Consider the following 18652-nt stretch of genomic DNA (forward strand, 5'->3'; position numbering starts at 1 on the left):
ACCATGTGGGAGGGAGGCACATAAAGCACTTGAACATCCAGGATCATTCATCACAGTCCATTCATTAAAAGTGAGTAATGATAATAATAAGCTGTAAGGGATGTTGCCTTTTATAAATATAATGACAGTGAGAATCATTCTCATGGGGTCATCTTAATTATTTTTAAGTGGATAGCCTTTTTGCCTGTAAGACTTTCCAGATAAAAGAGTGACATTGCCTGGTTGAGGATAGAGGAGTCAGTCCAAGCCCCATAAAATTACCTGAAAAACTTCTATTGATTTCACTGGGATTTGGATCAGATTCAAAGTCCAGCAAGGAAATGGAATAAGTTATATGCAGTCCTGTCCAACAGAATATTAAGTATAAGAATTTTTCTTTAAATTTTACACAGGTACTCATTCCCCTTTAAAAAATTAGCTTCAAATACAGAGGATATAAGCACTAAGCTTATTATTAATTTTTAATTCAAATGTGCTCCTTTTGAAACCTAATGGTTAACTAATTTAAATGAACTTAATGTTATATATATTTGATTTTCTTCACTTTGTTACTTTTTAAAAGTGGTGGGTCAACCTTCCAAGGGCAAGAACATAATCAGGTCAGCCTTCAAGCTGCTATAATTTTTCTGATATGTGGATGAGGAAAGGAAATAGATATGGGTGGGTACTATATCTCTTGAAATAGCCTCTTTCTTCCTGTTTAACAATAAATATTCTACAGAAAGGAAGCTCATATATTACTCTTCAGCTGAGTTCCCATTTTATTAATCATGAAGATTTTAACAGTGGCCTGAGACAGGAAATCACAGTCTAATGATCAGCAGAGTCTGATTTAATCCTCACATTTGGATCAAATGAAAAAGAAAACCAATATACTGCAATGTAAATCTATGGTGATCATAATCAAGTTGAATTACTATTAAACATACATGCAGCTTTTGTAACAACTTATGGCCCTACTGAATTACTGAGGCTGATTAAATATCCATGGTAAAACCTCCTTCTGCTTAGAAACTTAAACTGATGTTTCAGGTGGTCTTTTCAAATAAAGGGAAAAAAATATCTCTGAGTTCATAATTATTATAAATTAATTAATAATAATATCAATAATTAGGAACTCTAAGGGATATATTCTTTTCAATAATAAAACCCTCATATTTAACTTTGATTTAAATTAGTATTGTTCTGATTAAAATGTGAAGTGAAGCTTCATGGGCTGAGGTTCAAAACTTAGTCCACTGCAGCCCACTAACCGAGAGAGTTTTGGGTCTGTATTTGACAGAATTTTGGTATCTTAACCCCAGTTCCTCCTCCCCTTCTTACCAACCCAAATTTTAGAAAGCCTGGAAAGGAAAACCTCATAATACCATTAGTGTATAACAATTATTCCTTCATCAGTCAGTCTCAGTCCATCCAGCTGCCCATCCCTTAGAGCCCAAAAACCCTCCAAAACTTCTTTTAAACATTTAAAGAGAAGTCCAAATAGCAAGCCAAAATGGGAATTCATCTGATGAGTATGTCTTATCCCTCCTTGGAATGTTCATATGGTAGAAGAGAAAAAAGAGTATTTTAAAAAGAGCTTTTATTTATGCCAAAATTATGAGTTAAGGCTTAGAAAAGAATAATTTTGAAAAAATAACAAAATTTTGAAAAAAGAAGAAAAAATTGCCAAGTTTTTTTTTTTTTCTTGACAGTTAATCCTGAACCCTTTTCTTGCAACTTACTAAGATAATTCTTTTACATATGCAGTAATCTTAAATTAAGATTTAATTGAAGCTCTGTGAGGACCCTGAAAATTTGGGGTTTGAAACTGAGAATTTGGTTCCATTGTTCAGTAATATGTTGGGAATATTTCACAGTTTCAAGGTTTGTGGCCTATGATTCACAACAAATAAGGATGCTCAAGACTTTTGAGTTTTTGTCTAAGATAAAAAGTGTCAGGAAAAATGAAGCAGGATTTTCAGCTCTTTTAATAGTTTCACTTTCTTTTAGCTTTTGGGGTGCTTTTCAAGAGGTTGTAGAGGACCTCTGCCATTTCCCTCAGCCTTTGTTTAAAGTCTTCTGTAAGACTTGCCTTTTCTCCCAGTGACTTTTTCAGCAAATCAAGGAAAATGGAGGACTGAAAAAGGCTGGTTTAGGGAGTCACAGTTCTGTGATGAATGGTAAAAAAAATTATTCCGCCATGCAAAAGAAAAAGATGGCTTTACATAATTCCCTTCTCTACCAAACAGCAACCTTCAATCTCATTGCTTTTATTGCACTGCTGGAGAGCCAAGAGAGGAATGGAGGACTTAAGGGCCAATTACACCCACAGTGTAGCTCACATCTGATATCAATAATAGTTCTTGGTCCTCTGAATATCAGCACACCTTCTTCACACACAAGTTCCAGCACTGGTGGAAATAAAGATGCATTTAGTGCCATAAAACTAGGGAGAGAAAAATCGAGAGAGGAAAAGAGAATTATTTTCTTGAGGTTGTCCAAAATCTTACTAAGGGCTGATGGTAACATAGCAGCAGATAAGTTTTAAAGCATTTCTGCTTTGACCCCTGCCCTAATTTTCAACTCATCTCCTTGGTGCACCTCTCTCTTTCTTGTCCCCCGTCACTTCCTTCCTTCCTTCCTTCCTTCTTCACCCCCTCCCCAAAGGAAGAATTCAGTTTGCTCCCCCATGCCACAAAGCAGCCATGTGAAGTCACATCCTGGTAGAAAAAGGAACTGCATAACCAATGCACACATCCGGAGTGCCTTCCCTTGCACTTAGTTTGGTTACAAATTCATAGCAGTAGCACGTCCAGTGGATTAACTGAGTTAAACATGCTGAAGAGAAAACCATCTAATGCGTCTGATAAGGAGAAAAGCCAAAAGCCGAAGGTAAGAATGTCTTGTTTTTGTCGCCAATTAATAATAATAGCAGGAATTCTTAGCAATTTTTAATATGAGGGTTTCCTCTTAAATCCTAGCTTCAGGATTTTTTTATGTGCTTGGAAGTACCTCGGTTCTATATCTCAGGAATCTGTTTGCATATACTCACTTTATAATAGTAAAGATCCAGTTCAAGGGATCATCATTGTGAAGCTGGTATAGCTGTGCTAAAGAATTCTGGTGCTGGACTTTGTTGTTTTATACTCTGCATCAGTCTTTTAGCAGATGGGCACTTAAAATCCCCTTTCTCCATGTCATCTATGATAAACCAATGATGTCCCAGAAAGGAGTGTGAGAATCAGTGAAAAATTAGAAAAACTATTAAATTGGTTCCTTATTTTAATAAATTTGCTTTTGCATCACCAGAATCACAGGAGAAGAGGGTACTTTGCAATCAGTGCTTGTCGTCTTAATTTCTCCAGGAATCATTAAAATATCAGTCTGAAAGGAATACTCTAAGCAAAATGACTATGTGCTACACTGGACACTTTCCCCAATTTGGAATTGTAAGAAAGGAAGTGAGAGTTTTGCAAGATGCATAAGGATGTGTCTGATGCTCAAAATTTATTTTCAGTCCCTGCCCTGGATTGAGTGTAAAATGACCTCTGTGCATTGTATTGTACAAGTATTGTAGAGTATTGTAAGGCTGCAGTGCAACAGCTACTGCTCAACCTGAGTACTTCAGCCTCCATTTCTGCTTCAGTTTATCAGTGCTGAAAATTTAACAAAGAGATTAGAAAAGCCTTTTATTATTTTTCTGCTCTCAACAACTAGTGTTTCCCAATTTACAGATCCACCTTCTCATTGTTTGGGAATAGACCTCCTTTAGTGACTTCTGTGTCCTAAGAGATTACTGCAGACATTGTTTCAGCAAGGAGGTCTTCTGGTTTCACACAGCATTGGCTTTTGTAGACTGTGCTTGCAATTTTAGACCATGACTCATTAAAAGTTCAAATTAATGGCTTTTTCCATGGATTTGAAGTGATTTTGATACTATTTTCCCCCACATTTTAAATTTTTTTAAGCATTGCACTGGTTGGCTTGGTATGCATTTTTTTTTTTTTTGTGCTCATTCATAATACTGTGTTTTAATGGCAGGGAAGAATTATAATTAGTACCTAATTATATTATAGATTAAACAAGAAATGACCATGAAAGACTCTGGGAATGGGCTTTGTTTCCCTGTCTTTAAAATATTTTCAAAAGCCAGTTTTGGCTGCTCTCATCTTCCAAAATAAGGCATTCCTTAACAATAGTCTGATTTTTATTTTTAAAGGCCCACTTTTGTACAGAACTGTGTAAACTTTCCACAAGGGGAATGCCTTTGCTGAATGTGCTGCTCACAATCAGGGCAGGGGAACAGACAGCCCCACATTGCGTAGAACAGGAATCTTGGCTTGTTGTAGCACATTTCAAAACTTGTCCCAGGGAAGCAACGTAAATACTCAAGTTGCTTAATGCTGAGTTGGGTAAGATGGGACACAAGGCCTCACCTCTTGGAGAAGTTACAGGATTTCACAAGTGACCTCTGTAGGTCACGTCCTGGTTGGCCCTGCTCTGTGCCTGCCACATTTGGTACCTCCTCATGCTCACATGGCATGATACCTTCACCACTGGGCAGGTCTTGGGCTACCTCATTTTGCCTTTAGGCCTCTTAGACATCCCAGTGTCTCCAACGCATCCACACAGACCTGTGAGAGAGCCATAAGGCCTGTTTTTAATTTCAAATTAAAATAAAAATCAGTTTTGCAGCCTTAGACCCTCAAAGGGAACACTAAAAAGATCTTTTTAGGTAGTTGAATCTTAACCATGGTGACTACTTGTCTTTACCACAACTGTATGAATTTCTGTATGTTAATTAGAGTGTTTCACCAGTATTTTCTTTTTAATCCTTTTGGTTTTATTACTTTCTAATGTGAAGAATACTGGCATGAATTGATGTCTTTTGATAAAGATGAATGAATATTCCAGAAGGCTGGTGTTAAAGCCTTTCTCAAGGCAACTTGCTGTCCCTGTATAAAGCCCCTCATGGATGTGGGCGATTCAATGACCAATGCAAGAGTAATACAGGTTCAGTATCTCACTGTTCACTATGTGCAACGCATTTACCTTATTTATTATTGTGGTGCTTAAGGGACTTCTGCAGATGTGTTAGATGCTGCATAGACAAAAATCTATTTTAACACTCTCAGTGTACACTATGATAAAGTTAATTTATGCCACAAAATAGTTTTGCAGGGGTTTTTTTGTCATTCAGCAAGATTTCAGTGGTGCTGCAGCCATGCTAATAACTTCTTTCAATGTCTGGCAATTCTTGCGTATTCATGGATATGCATATAACTACTGAATGCATTTATATAAATAAATATTCATTGTTAGTCAAAAAGACATCTAAACCAGGTGTCATTCCAGAGAAAACTGGGAGAGAAATGATACAGAAATGCATTTGAAAGAGATACTGGAAGGATTCTTTGCAAATGTTTATCATCGTAGCTGTTCATACTATTGCACATTTACACCTTGTATAACAACTTAGGAAGCTGAATTTTAAAGGAAAAGTCTTAAGGGTTAAAAATACCCTGCTTAATGTTGAAGTAATTCAACCAATTGAAGGGTTGAAGCTCTCTATTCCAAGCCTATCTGATCTAACCTATCTATCTGTCCAGGACCTTAAATGACTTTGTACCACAGCAGAACATGTGCATCTCCCGTCCCTCCCTTTAGGGAGTCCTTACCTGCCCTCCTTTCATTTCTGCCAGATGAGACACAGCTTGGTTTACACGATGCAGCTGCTCAGAGCTGCAGAATTATTTGTGGGCAGGTGAGGTCAGACAAAGTAGGTCTTGCACAAAGCCCTGAGGTCCATGGTCACGCTGATGGCTGGAGTGGCTCACTGCAGGGACAGCATGTGGATCATGGCAGAGTGGGAAAGCAAGTGGGGAAAGGACACATATCCTAGATGTGCTTCAGCTATGGGTCTGTGCAGTCTGTCCCAGCACCCCTCAGAGAGCTGAGGAGGAGGAGAGCAGTGGACTTGGAGGATGAAGGATTTCAGCCTCTCTGAGCCTCTACGATGTTACAGATGTCAGTGCATCTGGGGAGTGGAATGAAGCAGATTTAGAATGACGGTAAGGAAAAAACAAACGAATTATACAGGTTCTAGTCTTCTCTTTTGTACACCCTTCAGGCAGCACCATACACATAAAACCCCATTAAAGCACTTCACAGCTATTCTGCATTCCACTTCACACTGTTTTGCACATGTATCCAGGTGCAAATAATCTGTAAAGCATCCCTGCATTGTCTTGCCCACTTGCCAGCACATGTAATGTGCTGGGCAGAACCTACTCCTTTCTCTCTCTCTTCCCTATTCCTCCGGACACAGCAAACTTGAGAACTGCCTGACGATTCTTGGCTTTACTTCAACGTGAAGCAAAGACGACTTTGTGCCATTTTTTCTGGCTTGACTGAAGAAAGTCTTGTGTCATTATTCTACATGACAGTTGATCTGTGTTTATGCTAAAGGTTTGAGACGTTTTTGTCTCCTTATTCTGCTTCCAAATGCACTTGGTGCTTTAAACTCAGCTTACTTCTGGGGTGTAAGACAATTCAGGGTCAATGCCTCTGCATTTTGTTTAGGCAAAAAGATATCCAAGCCTCTAATTAAATCAATAGTCGCTTACTTAGGTGACTAAACCATTATTTGTTTTCAGGGTTGTGAGAAAAGAGTGGCAAATCCAATGGGAGGAAACATTTTAATTTGCAAATTTGTTCCCTAGTACAATTTCATACCAGTAATTTTACTTTTTATAAGCTTAAAATGAAACCCTGACATTGCAGAAATCAATGCACATTTTTGCCATAGACTTGAGGCCAGAATTTCACCTTTTTATATTTTCTTCACAAAAGGCCTGATCCTGATTCTGACTTAAATGAATAAATTAGCTGTGATCCCATTGATTTCAGCAGGATTATCTGAGTAAAGTTTATTGCTTGCCTAAGTGTTTGGAGCCTGTAATGCAGACAGATGCTATAAGCAAGTCTTTTGGCGCTGCAGTTTTCTCGGACCATGGCTCGTGCCTCTCCAGTGGGGAATATTTATTAAAGAAAAGAAAATAGAAAATAGGTACAGCAAACCTAAACACCAAAAATAATTTGAGACATAATTAGAACTTCTGTAGGACAAGATCTGCAGTGAAGAGATTGCTCAGTGTTAATGAATATTAACTAGGATTTATCCTTGAGTGGGGAAAGCTGAAGGTTTTAATTTTATTTCAAAGGTAAAGACTGGTAGAGTTATGAAGTTTTATATTCTTTTCTTTCCCCCTGAAATTTTGAGTGCATAATAAATGAGCCACTGCTAATGTCACAGATGCTGATTTTCACAACCATGACTGAAGTGATGTTCGTTTCCATTTGCATTTCATTCTAACAATGATGAGAGGTGATGAGTTGATGATAAGCTGTTTTCACCATACTGCCCGCTGTGCAAATTTATGCTTATAGGCAGAGATGACACATAGTTCTGTCATTAAAGGGCTTTACTGCATTGCCTCTTGAGCAAAGACTGTTTGTCAACATCCATTTGAGCTCTGGTAAATAAGCAGGAACAGATGACAACATCTGGGAAGTATTTTTAAGAACCTAGTTTGTGGTGTAAATACCTGTGGGCCTTTAGTGGGGGGTTTAAGAGAAAAATAATGATACTTGTAAAAACCATGTGTGTGTGGATGGGGAAAGGAGGGATTGCAGGTGACATTTCAGAAGGTGTTTTCTGTCTCCCCTAGGCTTCATAAAATACTGGAACAAGGTTAGAGTGAACCTTGGGTTATTTCCTTTTTGTGAGTGGGTGGTTCTACAACCATATTACTGCTTCTCTTACTTCTGCTATTTTTTCTTTATTTATGTTATCATCATGCTTCTCGGTCATCAGCTAACTATTCTTTATTTTCATGAGCAGCTACAGAAAGTTGTGTCTTAACATATATATTAACATATCTCTTCTAGAAAGCTATTGAAATTTGAGGAATTTTGTTTGCTCAGCAGGAAGTAAAGGTCCAGAGTGTTTGTGGGGAAAGAACAGCCACCTGTCACCTGGCCCTTGGCGGGAGGCTGATTAGGACAACCAGACTCCCCATTTTGATGCTCACATCAAGACATAGTCTCATTAAGGACTCTCACAACTCTTGGCTAGCTTTTGCTACAAAGGAAAAAATTATATATGTGACCTGTTCCAGTACTGATGTATTTTGTGTTTTCCGTTGATTAAAGCATCTTTTGGCATTTTTGTCAACTTTGCACAATACTCATTTAGTTTCTTGTTTCTTCCCTGTCTTGGTTTCCTTCACTAGCCAGGCTTAAGTCCTTAAGAGCAAAATATTTTAAAACAAGTGAGTGCAACCTTCTGAAGGGAATATTTACACATTAATATTCATTTTGCTTACAGTAACAAATCCAGGGTTTTGTTTGTTTTCTTAAGCAAGTAGGAGCATTTCAAAAAGTCTGCCTGAACCACCTTATCCAGGCATTTTTAGAAACCAGACTATCAGCCACAGCATTTATAATTCTGCTCTCTGATACGTAACACAGCACAACTACCAAGGTGACATAAATCAGCATTAGCTGACTCCTAATTCTTTAAGAGTGGCTTAAGAGCAGTTGATTTACTTGCTGTGTTTCTAGGAAAACCAAAGTACCCCAAAGTAAACATTGGTCAGGATACCTGTCATTGCTGGTAAAAAAGTGACAATATATGGGCAGGACTGGCAGAGGATGTGGCCTACAGTTTCCTGTACTTCCATATTCATCTAGTAATCTATGTCAGCGTAAATTCAGACAAAAGCAGTCATAAAGCCATCACTTGGCAGCTGTAAAGGCATTTTCTGGGTGGCCACAAACACTTCCGCCAGAAGAATCAATCCCTTGCTATGTGGGTAGAACCTGCTGGGAATACCCACTCCTGAGAAGGGGAAAAAAAGTCTTCTGGGTCTCTGTAATCACAATATGCCTTAAGCTTTCTCTTCTGAAAGGCTGCAACAAAGACAGCAGAGTTACTCCAGTTGTTAGAAACAATTATATTCTGTTCCACAAATTGGCAGTGTCAGTGGTTTTGCTCAACATTTGCTGCTTGGCACCAGGCTACAGATTATATATGTTCTGAATATTTAGCATAACGTATATCCTTGAAACCATCCTAATGGAAAACTTTGTTTCATGAATCAGAGGTGTGTTGTATCCTTGTTGTTATTCCACAGGAAGATGAATGACCACTTATCTTTTTTTTTTTGTAACTGAAATCTCTTCTGTAGTATGCTTACTCTAACCCCTGTAGCTTTTTAAAAAATTTTATTCCACTTACAGTGCACCCAAGAGCATGTTCTTACTATTTTTCTTCTTAAACCTGAGAGTGAAATTCCAGCCTGTGGAAAAGTTTGGAGACTTCTTCAGGGAAGCTGCTTCTTTGACTATGCACAATATAAACCTTTCTGCCACTTTTCCTCTCCATACTTTCTTTAGTTTATTTCATGGATATACAGAAATTTGGATAAAGACTTCACCTGTACAGAGTCTTCAGGCTGCTTAATTGCCAGCCATAACATGTTCTGGAAAGCTGAAATTCAAGAGCAAAAGTTCTTCTATCTCATCACCCAGCACTGCAGCTGGCAAGTGTTCTCTGGCAAGAAGCTCTAGTGACCTGATGGTTTGCACCATTATGTTTTCTGGGAGGAGTTTTAGTCCTTTTCCTACCCTTCTTTGTTTTAATCTCTTTTGTCATCTTCACAAGAACAGCCATGTAACCTAACACTGCTGAACTTGATTTCCTTGAGGTGCTGAATGGTCACTTCCTTGAGAACTCTAGTAAGTGAGAGTTCCTTTACTTGTCCATGCTGGCCTCATCAGAAGTTGTGGTAGGTTTGCTGTTCTTCCAGGTATGTTGAAGGACAAGTGGGACATGAGTCCCTGAATAATTGAGTACTTGGCTTTAGTTTTTTCTGCAGTGTTCCTCCTGGCTTCTTCAGGGAGAGGATAAACACCAGAGGAGTTCTGCTCAACCAGAAAACACGCTGCAGTTTCATGTCTTCCCTCTACCATTATGTTTGAGACAGAGATGGAGATGTGTCACTGACAGGCTGCAGCCATGAGACAAAGAAATCAGCTTCACTTAGCAACAAAGCAGATGTGTGAGGAGGGGACAACAGCGGCTGAGCCAACTGAGCAAGCTCATGTGGCTTTCTCTGCTGCCTGCACCTGTGCAAAGGGGATGCTGGGCTACTGCTCCTGAAGGGTTTCACTAGCCACAGCTGTGCTGTTTTGCTCTTACACTTCTGTCTCTCTGCCTCCTTCTTTAAGATAGATGTAATGTTCAAAAACCACGTCAAAAAGCTGGAAAGGGGACGTGGTTCACTGATGGTTAAGCAGCTCAGAACCTGTGGAGAGGTTGCATGAAATGACTGATGACGGTAGAGCCGGCATTCAGCTCTAGCACAAGCATGTGGCAGAGCTCTTCTGATGTTGATTACTGGCATGTTTACATTATTTTCTTCTTGCTTCTGTAATGGAATTTGCATTTGCTTGACTAATATATCTTGCTAATTGTGGTAAAATGTTTGAAAATGTCTTTGTGTTTGCAATTTTAGCCAGTATCTGAAGGAACGGGAAGAGGCAACATCTTCCTACCCCTTGAAGACAGCTTAAAATAATGTAGTTGGTAGAGTTCCCTTTGCAGTGATAGGGCTGATTTCAGTAGGATTTGGAGTCTGTCCTTAAATCTGGAGTTCAAAGAACAGCGCAAAGCCCTCACTGGTATCACTGCCTCAGGAGCAGCACCTCACTGGTGAGCATCTCTCCACCACGTGTTGTTCCTGTGGAGGCTGCTGGAGCAGGGGAGGGGGAAAATGTTCAGTCTCATTCTTCTCATGTGTCAGAATGAAAACACACTTCAGGCACCTGGTACACTTGTTTTTCATGTAATGAAGTTGTAATTTTCCACTGAGCTGTGGTCACAACAACTCATGCCACAGAGATAATCAAATGGAGAGAGGGGAATTGATGTGCCTTTACTGGTACCCTGCTTAGTTGTTGATTGTATTAATTCCTTTTCTGGAGTGACCTGAACAGGATCAGAATGATATCTTCAGATTCCTAGATTTTTTTTCCCTAGGATTGCAATTACAGAGCTTGCACTACAAAGCAAACATGGATTTTAATACATTATAACTTGTGCACTAAGAAGGATTCTTACACACTCCCAAATCATATGGAAACCCTGAGCTGGCAACCTTCTTTCAGCTTCTATACAAAACCAAAAATTTGCTGAACTTATGAGTTCAAAATTCCCAGGAGCATATTTAGGATTCCCAGGCATAAATTGTGTGAGTGTGTCCAGTTTTTGAAGCCTGAGAATCTACAATTAAATGCCACGTGTGCTTTCTTCAACTGGACAATAAGGATAACTTTGGCCTGTGGATGACAACAAGCCAACATTGGAACATAGCCATTTGACAGGGGAGGGCACAAGAAAGAGCAAAAATGGAGACCCTAGTCTACATTTCACAGGAGTCAAAAGTTAACCCGCTCTAATGAACCTAATATTTTATTTCTTTGTTGTTTTTTTTTTTTTTTTTCTTTTTTTTCCAATATAAAAATGATTTAAATAAATGGACAGATAGATCTGATGGAGCACTCAAATTCACAGTGACTGATGACAGATACTGCACTGAATTTTGCTTCTCTACTGTAGTGCATCTCCATTAAGGCAATTTCAGCTAATCTCACTATGGATTCATTAATCAAGTGTAGTCAGGATGTCTGAAGGGAGATAATGAGGGGGAAAAATGGCCTATTGTTTGGATCTTATTCTTCAGCTAGTTATTTTGTTTATTATGTTCCATAATATTTGTACCCCAATAAATAAGTTCAAGTTGCAATTAGTTATCACAGCAGATGACTAGGACATCATACAAATTCAAAATCATTCCATAATAGATCAATTAAATTTGGACTCTCTTTACATCACATGCCTATAAGTATCAGTTAGCAGTGACATGGAAACCAGGTGGACTGATGCATTTTAAAATTTCCTCCCTTTATCCAAAGATGCAAGCATCCAGAGAGATAAAATGTCCCTAACCCCACATCTTTTTCTCTAAGCACTAACATCCTGCAGTATCAGCAGTCCTTAGTGTCTTCCAAAATTTCTCCTCTAAAATGCCCAAGAAAAGATTTGTTCATTTTTTACTTACTTTTTACTCATTTAGGATTACATACTGTATATCTGCCCTGCATAAAGCTGTCACTATATTACTTAAAAAAAAAAAAAAAAAAAAAAAAAAAAAAAAAAAAAAAAAAAAAAGTTGAGGTTCTAAGAGCCCGGTGGGTTTGGAGACTGCTGAAGATGGGAATGTTTATAAGCTCTGTGATATTAACTGCAGCACTCAACCTCAGGTGACATAAAGCATGCAAAAAAGAACTTTCTGTCAGTTTTATTATTTCTAAAAAGGTTCCCCTTGAAAGAGAAGAGTGACCTTGCTCTGCTGAGCTGACATATGCCACTGAATTAATGGCTGGGCTTTGCTGTAGGGAAGCTTGCAGAAACATTACCACTCCAATGGCTGAGTTTGCTGAGAACATTAATCAGAGGAACCAAGATGATGTATCAAACACTCATTTAAAAGTAATAAAAACTAACTCTCTTTCTGGCCCCCTCCCCCAAGTTTCTTAGAATTAGCTTATTGTTGGTCATTACCTGTTGTCAAGGGTAAGACTGCAGTAGGGCAGTGAGACTCGTGTAAGGGCTTTCTGAAGTTTGCTTACTCTTCAGAAAAAGAACAAACGAGCTTTTGGGACGGTCAGGCTTGACCGTGGCTTAAAGGTTATTTTTTTAATCTTGTTTTCATCTGGAAGGTCGTTTGAAGGAACGCCTTCCACTGAACAGCCACATTCCCACCTCCTCGGCCAGCGCATGCTGGTTGCCCCACTTGTGGGAATGCTGGCCAGTCCTGGGGGTCCCTGTAAAACTGAATTTTTGGGGCTGAATTCTTCTCAGTTCCTCTTCAGGCATATGTATTTTTGTCTTCACTTGAGGCAAACATGCTTGTGAGTAATTTCTCTCACACAGGAAATCCAGCAAAACCCTGCAAGGTCAGGACCTAGAGAACACACGGCATTATTAAAATCATGCTGTTTAAGTAAGCAGGGAAAGGACTTTAATTGAAGCCGCTAGGTGATTTGGTTTTAAAATGTGAGAATTCGTCTGTGAATTCTGCGGGTTTGAAGAGGAGGAGGTTTCAGGAGAGGAAAGATGTTGGTATTTAAGGGATTAAAGATCAAAGCCTGCAATGCTTATGTAGTGTTTAACCAGCCTTTACTCAGACAGCGCTCCCCTCTACTGCAGTGATGGTTTTGTGGAGGGTGGATTTCAAGGCTCATCCCTCGGTGTTTCTGCCCATGTGTAAATGAAGGGTAGAAAAAGGATAGCAGGGAGGTGGAAGTGCACATCATGCCAAATCCTTAACTGTCATTTTCATAGCTCCTCTGAGTTTGTCACACATCCTTAACCTTCTTTTAAAGTAATTTTCTTTTCATGGTTTTGTGTGCCACTGAAAGTCAGTTTTAATTAAATGTCATATAAATAATAAAGTCTTAATTACATAATTATTGCAAATACCTGTGTGCACATTCCCAGAATTGGACAGACTGCAGAACAGCACTTGGAGTGACTTTTCTCACTGGGAACTGAGAGTGCTCTGCAGAAACTGGGTAGGAATGATGGTGCTCAAAACTCAGGGTCAATGTGCATTTAAAGAAAGTGGAGTCAGGTCCCTTCCCCGCCTTGCACATTTTGCAATACTCCCTTGCACAAAACTTTCCAAGTGTTAAGGCTGGCGTTTCCTAAATTGCTTCCTTATTTAGTCCTTCATAAAGTTGTTTAATCAACACAGCACTTTTTTTTTTTTTTTTGCCAGACCAGACTGCCTCTTTGCTCAGATGTCCTACATGGCTGCCCCTTCCAGAAGACTTACAGACCTTGCAAAAAAGCCCCGCCCTCGTTTAACTTCAAGAACAGCAGCTCTGCCCTTCTCTCAGCTGCCCTAGTGCCTGCCCAGGGCAAGGTGTCCCTGGAAAGCACTGGAGACTGGGTATCTAGTGCTGACCCTAACTGGGTTATTGGGAACTACGTGCCCTGTGTCAGCAGGGATTTAGGGCTGAGACACCGAGGCTGGTACCACTTAGAGGCACTGATAAAACAGCTGCTCAGTGTTTACTTTGGAGAGTGCGGTTTGTTCACCTGGAGGAGTGTTAGTTATGATTAACTCTTTTTTTAAATTCAGCTTTGCTTTTCCAGTCCTTTTCCACTGTTAAAATTAGGGTGTTTGACCTGAGGCTTCGTGGTGGCAATTCTGTTCGAAGTCCACTTTGCTCCCCTCTTCCCCCACCTCCATGCAGCTATGGAACACCAGGCCGTGATAACAACCAGTCTTTTACAGAGTCATTTTTAAGCCAGTTAAAAATGCCATTTCAGTAGATTGCTCTATTTGAGTTAGCAGGAACAAGCTGTATCTTTTTTATTGCTTTTGACTGGTGAAGTGCAAGGTTTAGGCTGCGTTTCATGTGGGCTATAAAGTTATATTAATGTGTCGGTTAGTGGTCAGAAGTTCTGTATGTGTAACTAATGTGTAAATAGGAAAAATTCCCTGTGGTACAGAGGTCATGATGTTTTCTCTTTTGTTGCTTCCCTTACCCTTTGGAGAGTTGCTTAATCTTTTATGCAAATTCTCATTCTTTATACAGAAGTGAGGATTTTTTTGGTGTGTTTGGTTTGTGGGGTTTTTTTCCACAGAACATCCAAAAAAGCTATAAATTGCTATCTTGCCATCTGGGAAAGTAGGAGACAATTCTTTTGATTATCTATGCAAGAAGATAAGCTAGCAGAGTGGAAATATTCTTCCCTACTTGGTAACTCTTTCATTCTCAGAGTGGTCTCCTCCTTCTGAAGGGACTAGAACCATCAGGGAATAGAACAGATGAATCAAATCCTGATCTCCAGTTATCTCCATCAATCAGAGCAGCAAGAACAGGCTGTTCTCTTGAGGGCTGCTGTGTCTGCACTCAAAAAAGAGGGAAGAAGACAAGTGTCTGTGGCAGGCAAGGAAATTGAGCAACATGCTGAGCTCCCTTTTTATTACTTCCAGTGTCCACATTTGCCCCTGTACAACTTATATGGTTTGGGTAGTCTAAGGATGAATGGAAGCTAAAAATTAAAATGCATGGAGGAATTTGAAGAGATTTACTTGTGTGAGACGGTCAGTACAAAGCCTTTGACACAGGATTTAAAAGATATTTTGAATAGGACTTGAAGCAAAATATAATGGGCCAGAATTTATGACAGCAGGCAACCACATTGCTGAGCAGTGTGAATGTCTAAAGAAAAATATGGGATGGATATCTCCCATAATGATTATTTATCGGGATAACTGCAGTCAGTTTTGGCTCAAAGGTTGTTTTTAGACTCAGGGAATCTCTGACTAGTTTGTCACAGACAAGAACTTACTTATCCTCTGATATGTCCTACAAGGGAAGGATGTTTCATAACAGAAAGACATGGATTGCAGAACCTGTTGTTGTCCTACTATTTGCATACCATACCATATTATTTTCTAGGGAAAATGATAGGTTATTTACAGTCAAACCAGACAATCAACTGCAGACTGTCCAAATTAAAATAAACAACAATTACATAGCACTTATCCCTTTAAAGGGATTATTTAAAATTCCTGGATTTCAGGGAATAAATGATATAGGAGAAGGAAGAAGGTTTTCAAATACTAAAAAATATATTTGATATTTTCTATTATGCTAGTTTGGAATACTGAATGGGAAGAGATGAAAGTTAATGCGTTGATTTATAGAAATTATTTGATCAGTCCTTGTGCGGGAAAACACAGTTGTTTCTCCCTCTGCCCACGCCTCCATTAGATTTGACTGAGCAAATTTGTATTTGCTTAACATATCCCTGGGTAGCTCTTGCATGAATTGAGCCAGAAAAACCACTTAACTTTATAGGATGCTGAATCCTGGTATCAAAAGTCAATAGCGTATTTTCTCTTAGTAGCTTTGCATTTACTTTAAAAGCTTCCCTTCACCTGGAAATAAGGCCTGTCCATATCTTCACAAAGTAGGTGTTCCCTGACACTAATGCAGTGACTGACACTACTGAAAGTAATAGTCCCATTCCCTTTGCAGCCAGGAGCTCCTAAATCTGCTTTTCGTTATCAGTATAATGGGGTTGGATACGTTTTTAAATGGTGGTGCCTATTGATTACTTAATGGAAAAAGTTAGTATAGAGAACTGCTGAAGCAGCCCTATTCAGTGCTCTCCAGCGCAGCAACACCATTATCTAGAACAGTGGAAATCATCCTGTAACCCTTATTAATATTTAATAAGGATGAAGCAGCATTGAAGTATACTACTAAATAGCCCCAGGCTCCTGCACGTGTAGGATATAAGGTTGTTTCGAGGGTCAAAAAAGAATAACTGTGCCCAAGCTGTTTATAGGTAAGACCAACACTAAACGATGTTTTCCCTCTTGTTCCTTTTAAACTATTTCCAGCACATCTGCACTTTAATATACACTTATTCCTACTAGACATATTGAAGTGTTGGAATGCAACAGAAAGGTCAGTGTATGTTTAGAGATTGCTGAGACAATTTTATACTTTCCCTTCCCAGTGTTTCTGTGAATCCCAGGCTCCCTTCTCCCTCCTGCTCTGTGCTGCAGGGCACATTTGGCTGGACTGACAAGCTAGTCAAAGGTATTAATCCTGTCTAATAGGACCATAATCCTCAGGGCTGTGTTTTTATATCATACTATTGAGCTAACCTCTTGTCGCAGGATGTTCTTCATCTACTTAATAGCAGAGCTCTTTATGGGAATTTTAGATAAAATTAAATGTACAATTCAAATTGTAATTTTCAGTTCCACAATGTAAAAATAAACAAATAAACCACAGTGTTTAGACAACAGAGATTCTACAATCAATTAAGAGGAGAGCTGTGTGATTTTTGTATTTTTTTTTCCCTCAGTGAATAGTAAATGTCATTATAGCTGTCCAAAAATATTCACAAATCTGGGTCAGTTTCTTCAAATAACCTTTGCCTGGAAATATTTTTCAGGTTAGATGTGCCCAGAAATAGAGGGCAGGGGGGGAAAGAGGATGTTATTCTTTTAACCTGCACTGCTTAGAATATGGAGCCAAATTATGAGTAGACTTTTCTCTTCCATCTGACTCTGCTCAGGCTCCCAATGCTATGTCCACATTCATTTTTTTGGGGGGAGGTGGCAGAACTGGTTAATAAATAAGTTTGGGAAAATGGAGAAACACATCCAGGAGGGATTCCTCCTTAACTTCTCTGGAAGCAGCTCCATGCCAGCATTAAGCATGCCTGCAGTGTGAAGGCAGGCGAAGGCACTGGCTCCCAAACCAGTCCTTTACTCCTCCTCTCCTGTTGGCCAAAGGATGTTCTACCTCTGCTGCCTCTGAGGCTGCCTCATGACAATTCTTGCCTGGTGGAGAAGATTGGAACTCTGTAACAGGAAAGCTGGGAGCTCACAAGTCTTTTGTGAAGCTCTTGGATTGACAGCAAAAGGAGGGAGCTGGAGATGCCAGGTGAAGAGTGCACAGTGGGTGCTTTAGAAATCTGGGGAAGATGCAAATATGACTCTTGTGGCTGGGGGTGGGCGAAGAAAGCAATGGAACAAGGAACTAGTTTGGCTGAAATCACATGGGCAAGGCAAAAGGATAAATAAGTACAGGAAAAGCTGTAGCCCAGATACTCTGAAATCACTTATTAAATCAGACAGAATGTATTTACTTTGTGGTTTACTATTTTGTTCAGTGTTTTTTTTTCCTCCAGAGGGGATTTTGAATACTCAAAAATAGACTGAGTTTATATTGCCTCATGTATAATAGTGAACCCTGCTCAAGAGCTCTCATACTGCATTAAAGATTTTCATTTAGTATGGAAGAGGGAAGTACTTAAAAAACCCCAAGCCATTCTAGATGTAGCTGTGAGTATTGGTGAAGACATAAAACAAGCTCTTAAAGACACTGTAGAGTGGATAGATGTCCAAATTCTGCTGTTTCTAGGGCCACACTTAAAGGGACAACCAGCTTGGCATCAATGCTGATTTTATGCATCTTGCCCCCATGGGCAGTGCAGTGTGAGGCAGCTCTGCCTGAGCATGTCTGATAGGTATTTCTGTATGACCCCACTCCTCAAAATCTGTTGTGCCACCTCCCTCCTTTCCATGCCATTTATCCACATGCAGAAAGAGTGAAAACTAGGAGAAGTCAGAGCAATCCATTCACTGTCTCGTAATGCACAGCTCAGGTGATGCAGCTTTGTTAAGCCAAGTAAAGCTGTGGCCTGGCAGAAAATTGTACCCACCTATGTTTAAAAATCAGAACTTCTCATTGGAAAATTGGGAAGAAAAGTACAAGGCCTTTCTGATTATTGTGTTACATACTCCCTTTGCAATGTGTGCATTTTGGACAAGATGTATTCATAATCCTCAACAGTCCTTGCTCATTCCTGATGGTAAAGAACCATACATTTTCTTCTCAGCCACAAAAGTACATTGTATAAATTGCCACAATTTACACCACCACAACCAAGTCTATTGCTTGTATCATATTTATGATGACACCTTTTTTTTTAAACTCATAA

General features: G+C 39.3%; 1 protein-coding gene across 2 annotated transcripts in view; it reads left to right on the forward strand.

Moving 5' to 3' along the window:
* Positions 1-2747: 2747 nt before the first annotated feature.
* The window catches only part of SAMSN1 (SAM domain, SH3 domain and nuclear localization signals 1), a 34368-nt gene continuing 18463 nt past the window's right edge, over positions 2748-18652 (forward strand). The window contains exon 1 of one of the 2 annotated variants that reach the window (XM_041414779.1): positions 2748-2874. In XM_041414779.1, coding sequence (XP_041270713.1) covers positions 2818-2874 — 57 coding nt within the window. In that variant the 5' untranslated portion in view covers positions 2748-2817. Of the gene's footprint in view, positions 2875-14014; positions 14064-18652 lie in introns of those variants that run through there. The other variant, XM_041414780.1, reaches the window with a different exon arrangement.

The sequence above is a fragment of the Onychostruthus taczanowskii genome, unplaced genomic scaffold, assembly GCF_017590055.1.
Source record: "Onychostruthus taczanowskii isolate IOZ18803 unplaced genomic scaffold, ASM1759005v1 scaffold47, whole genome shotgun sequence".
In the NCBI taxonomy this organism is placed as follows: Eukaryota; Metazoa; Chordata; class Aves; order Passeriformes; family Passeridae; genus Onychostruthus; species Onychostruthus taczanowskii.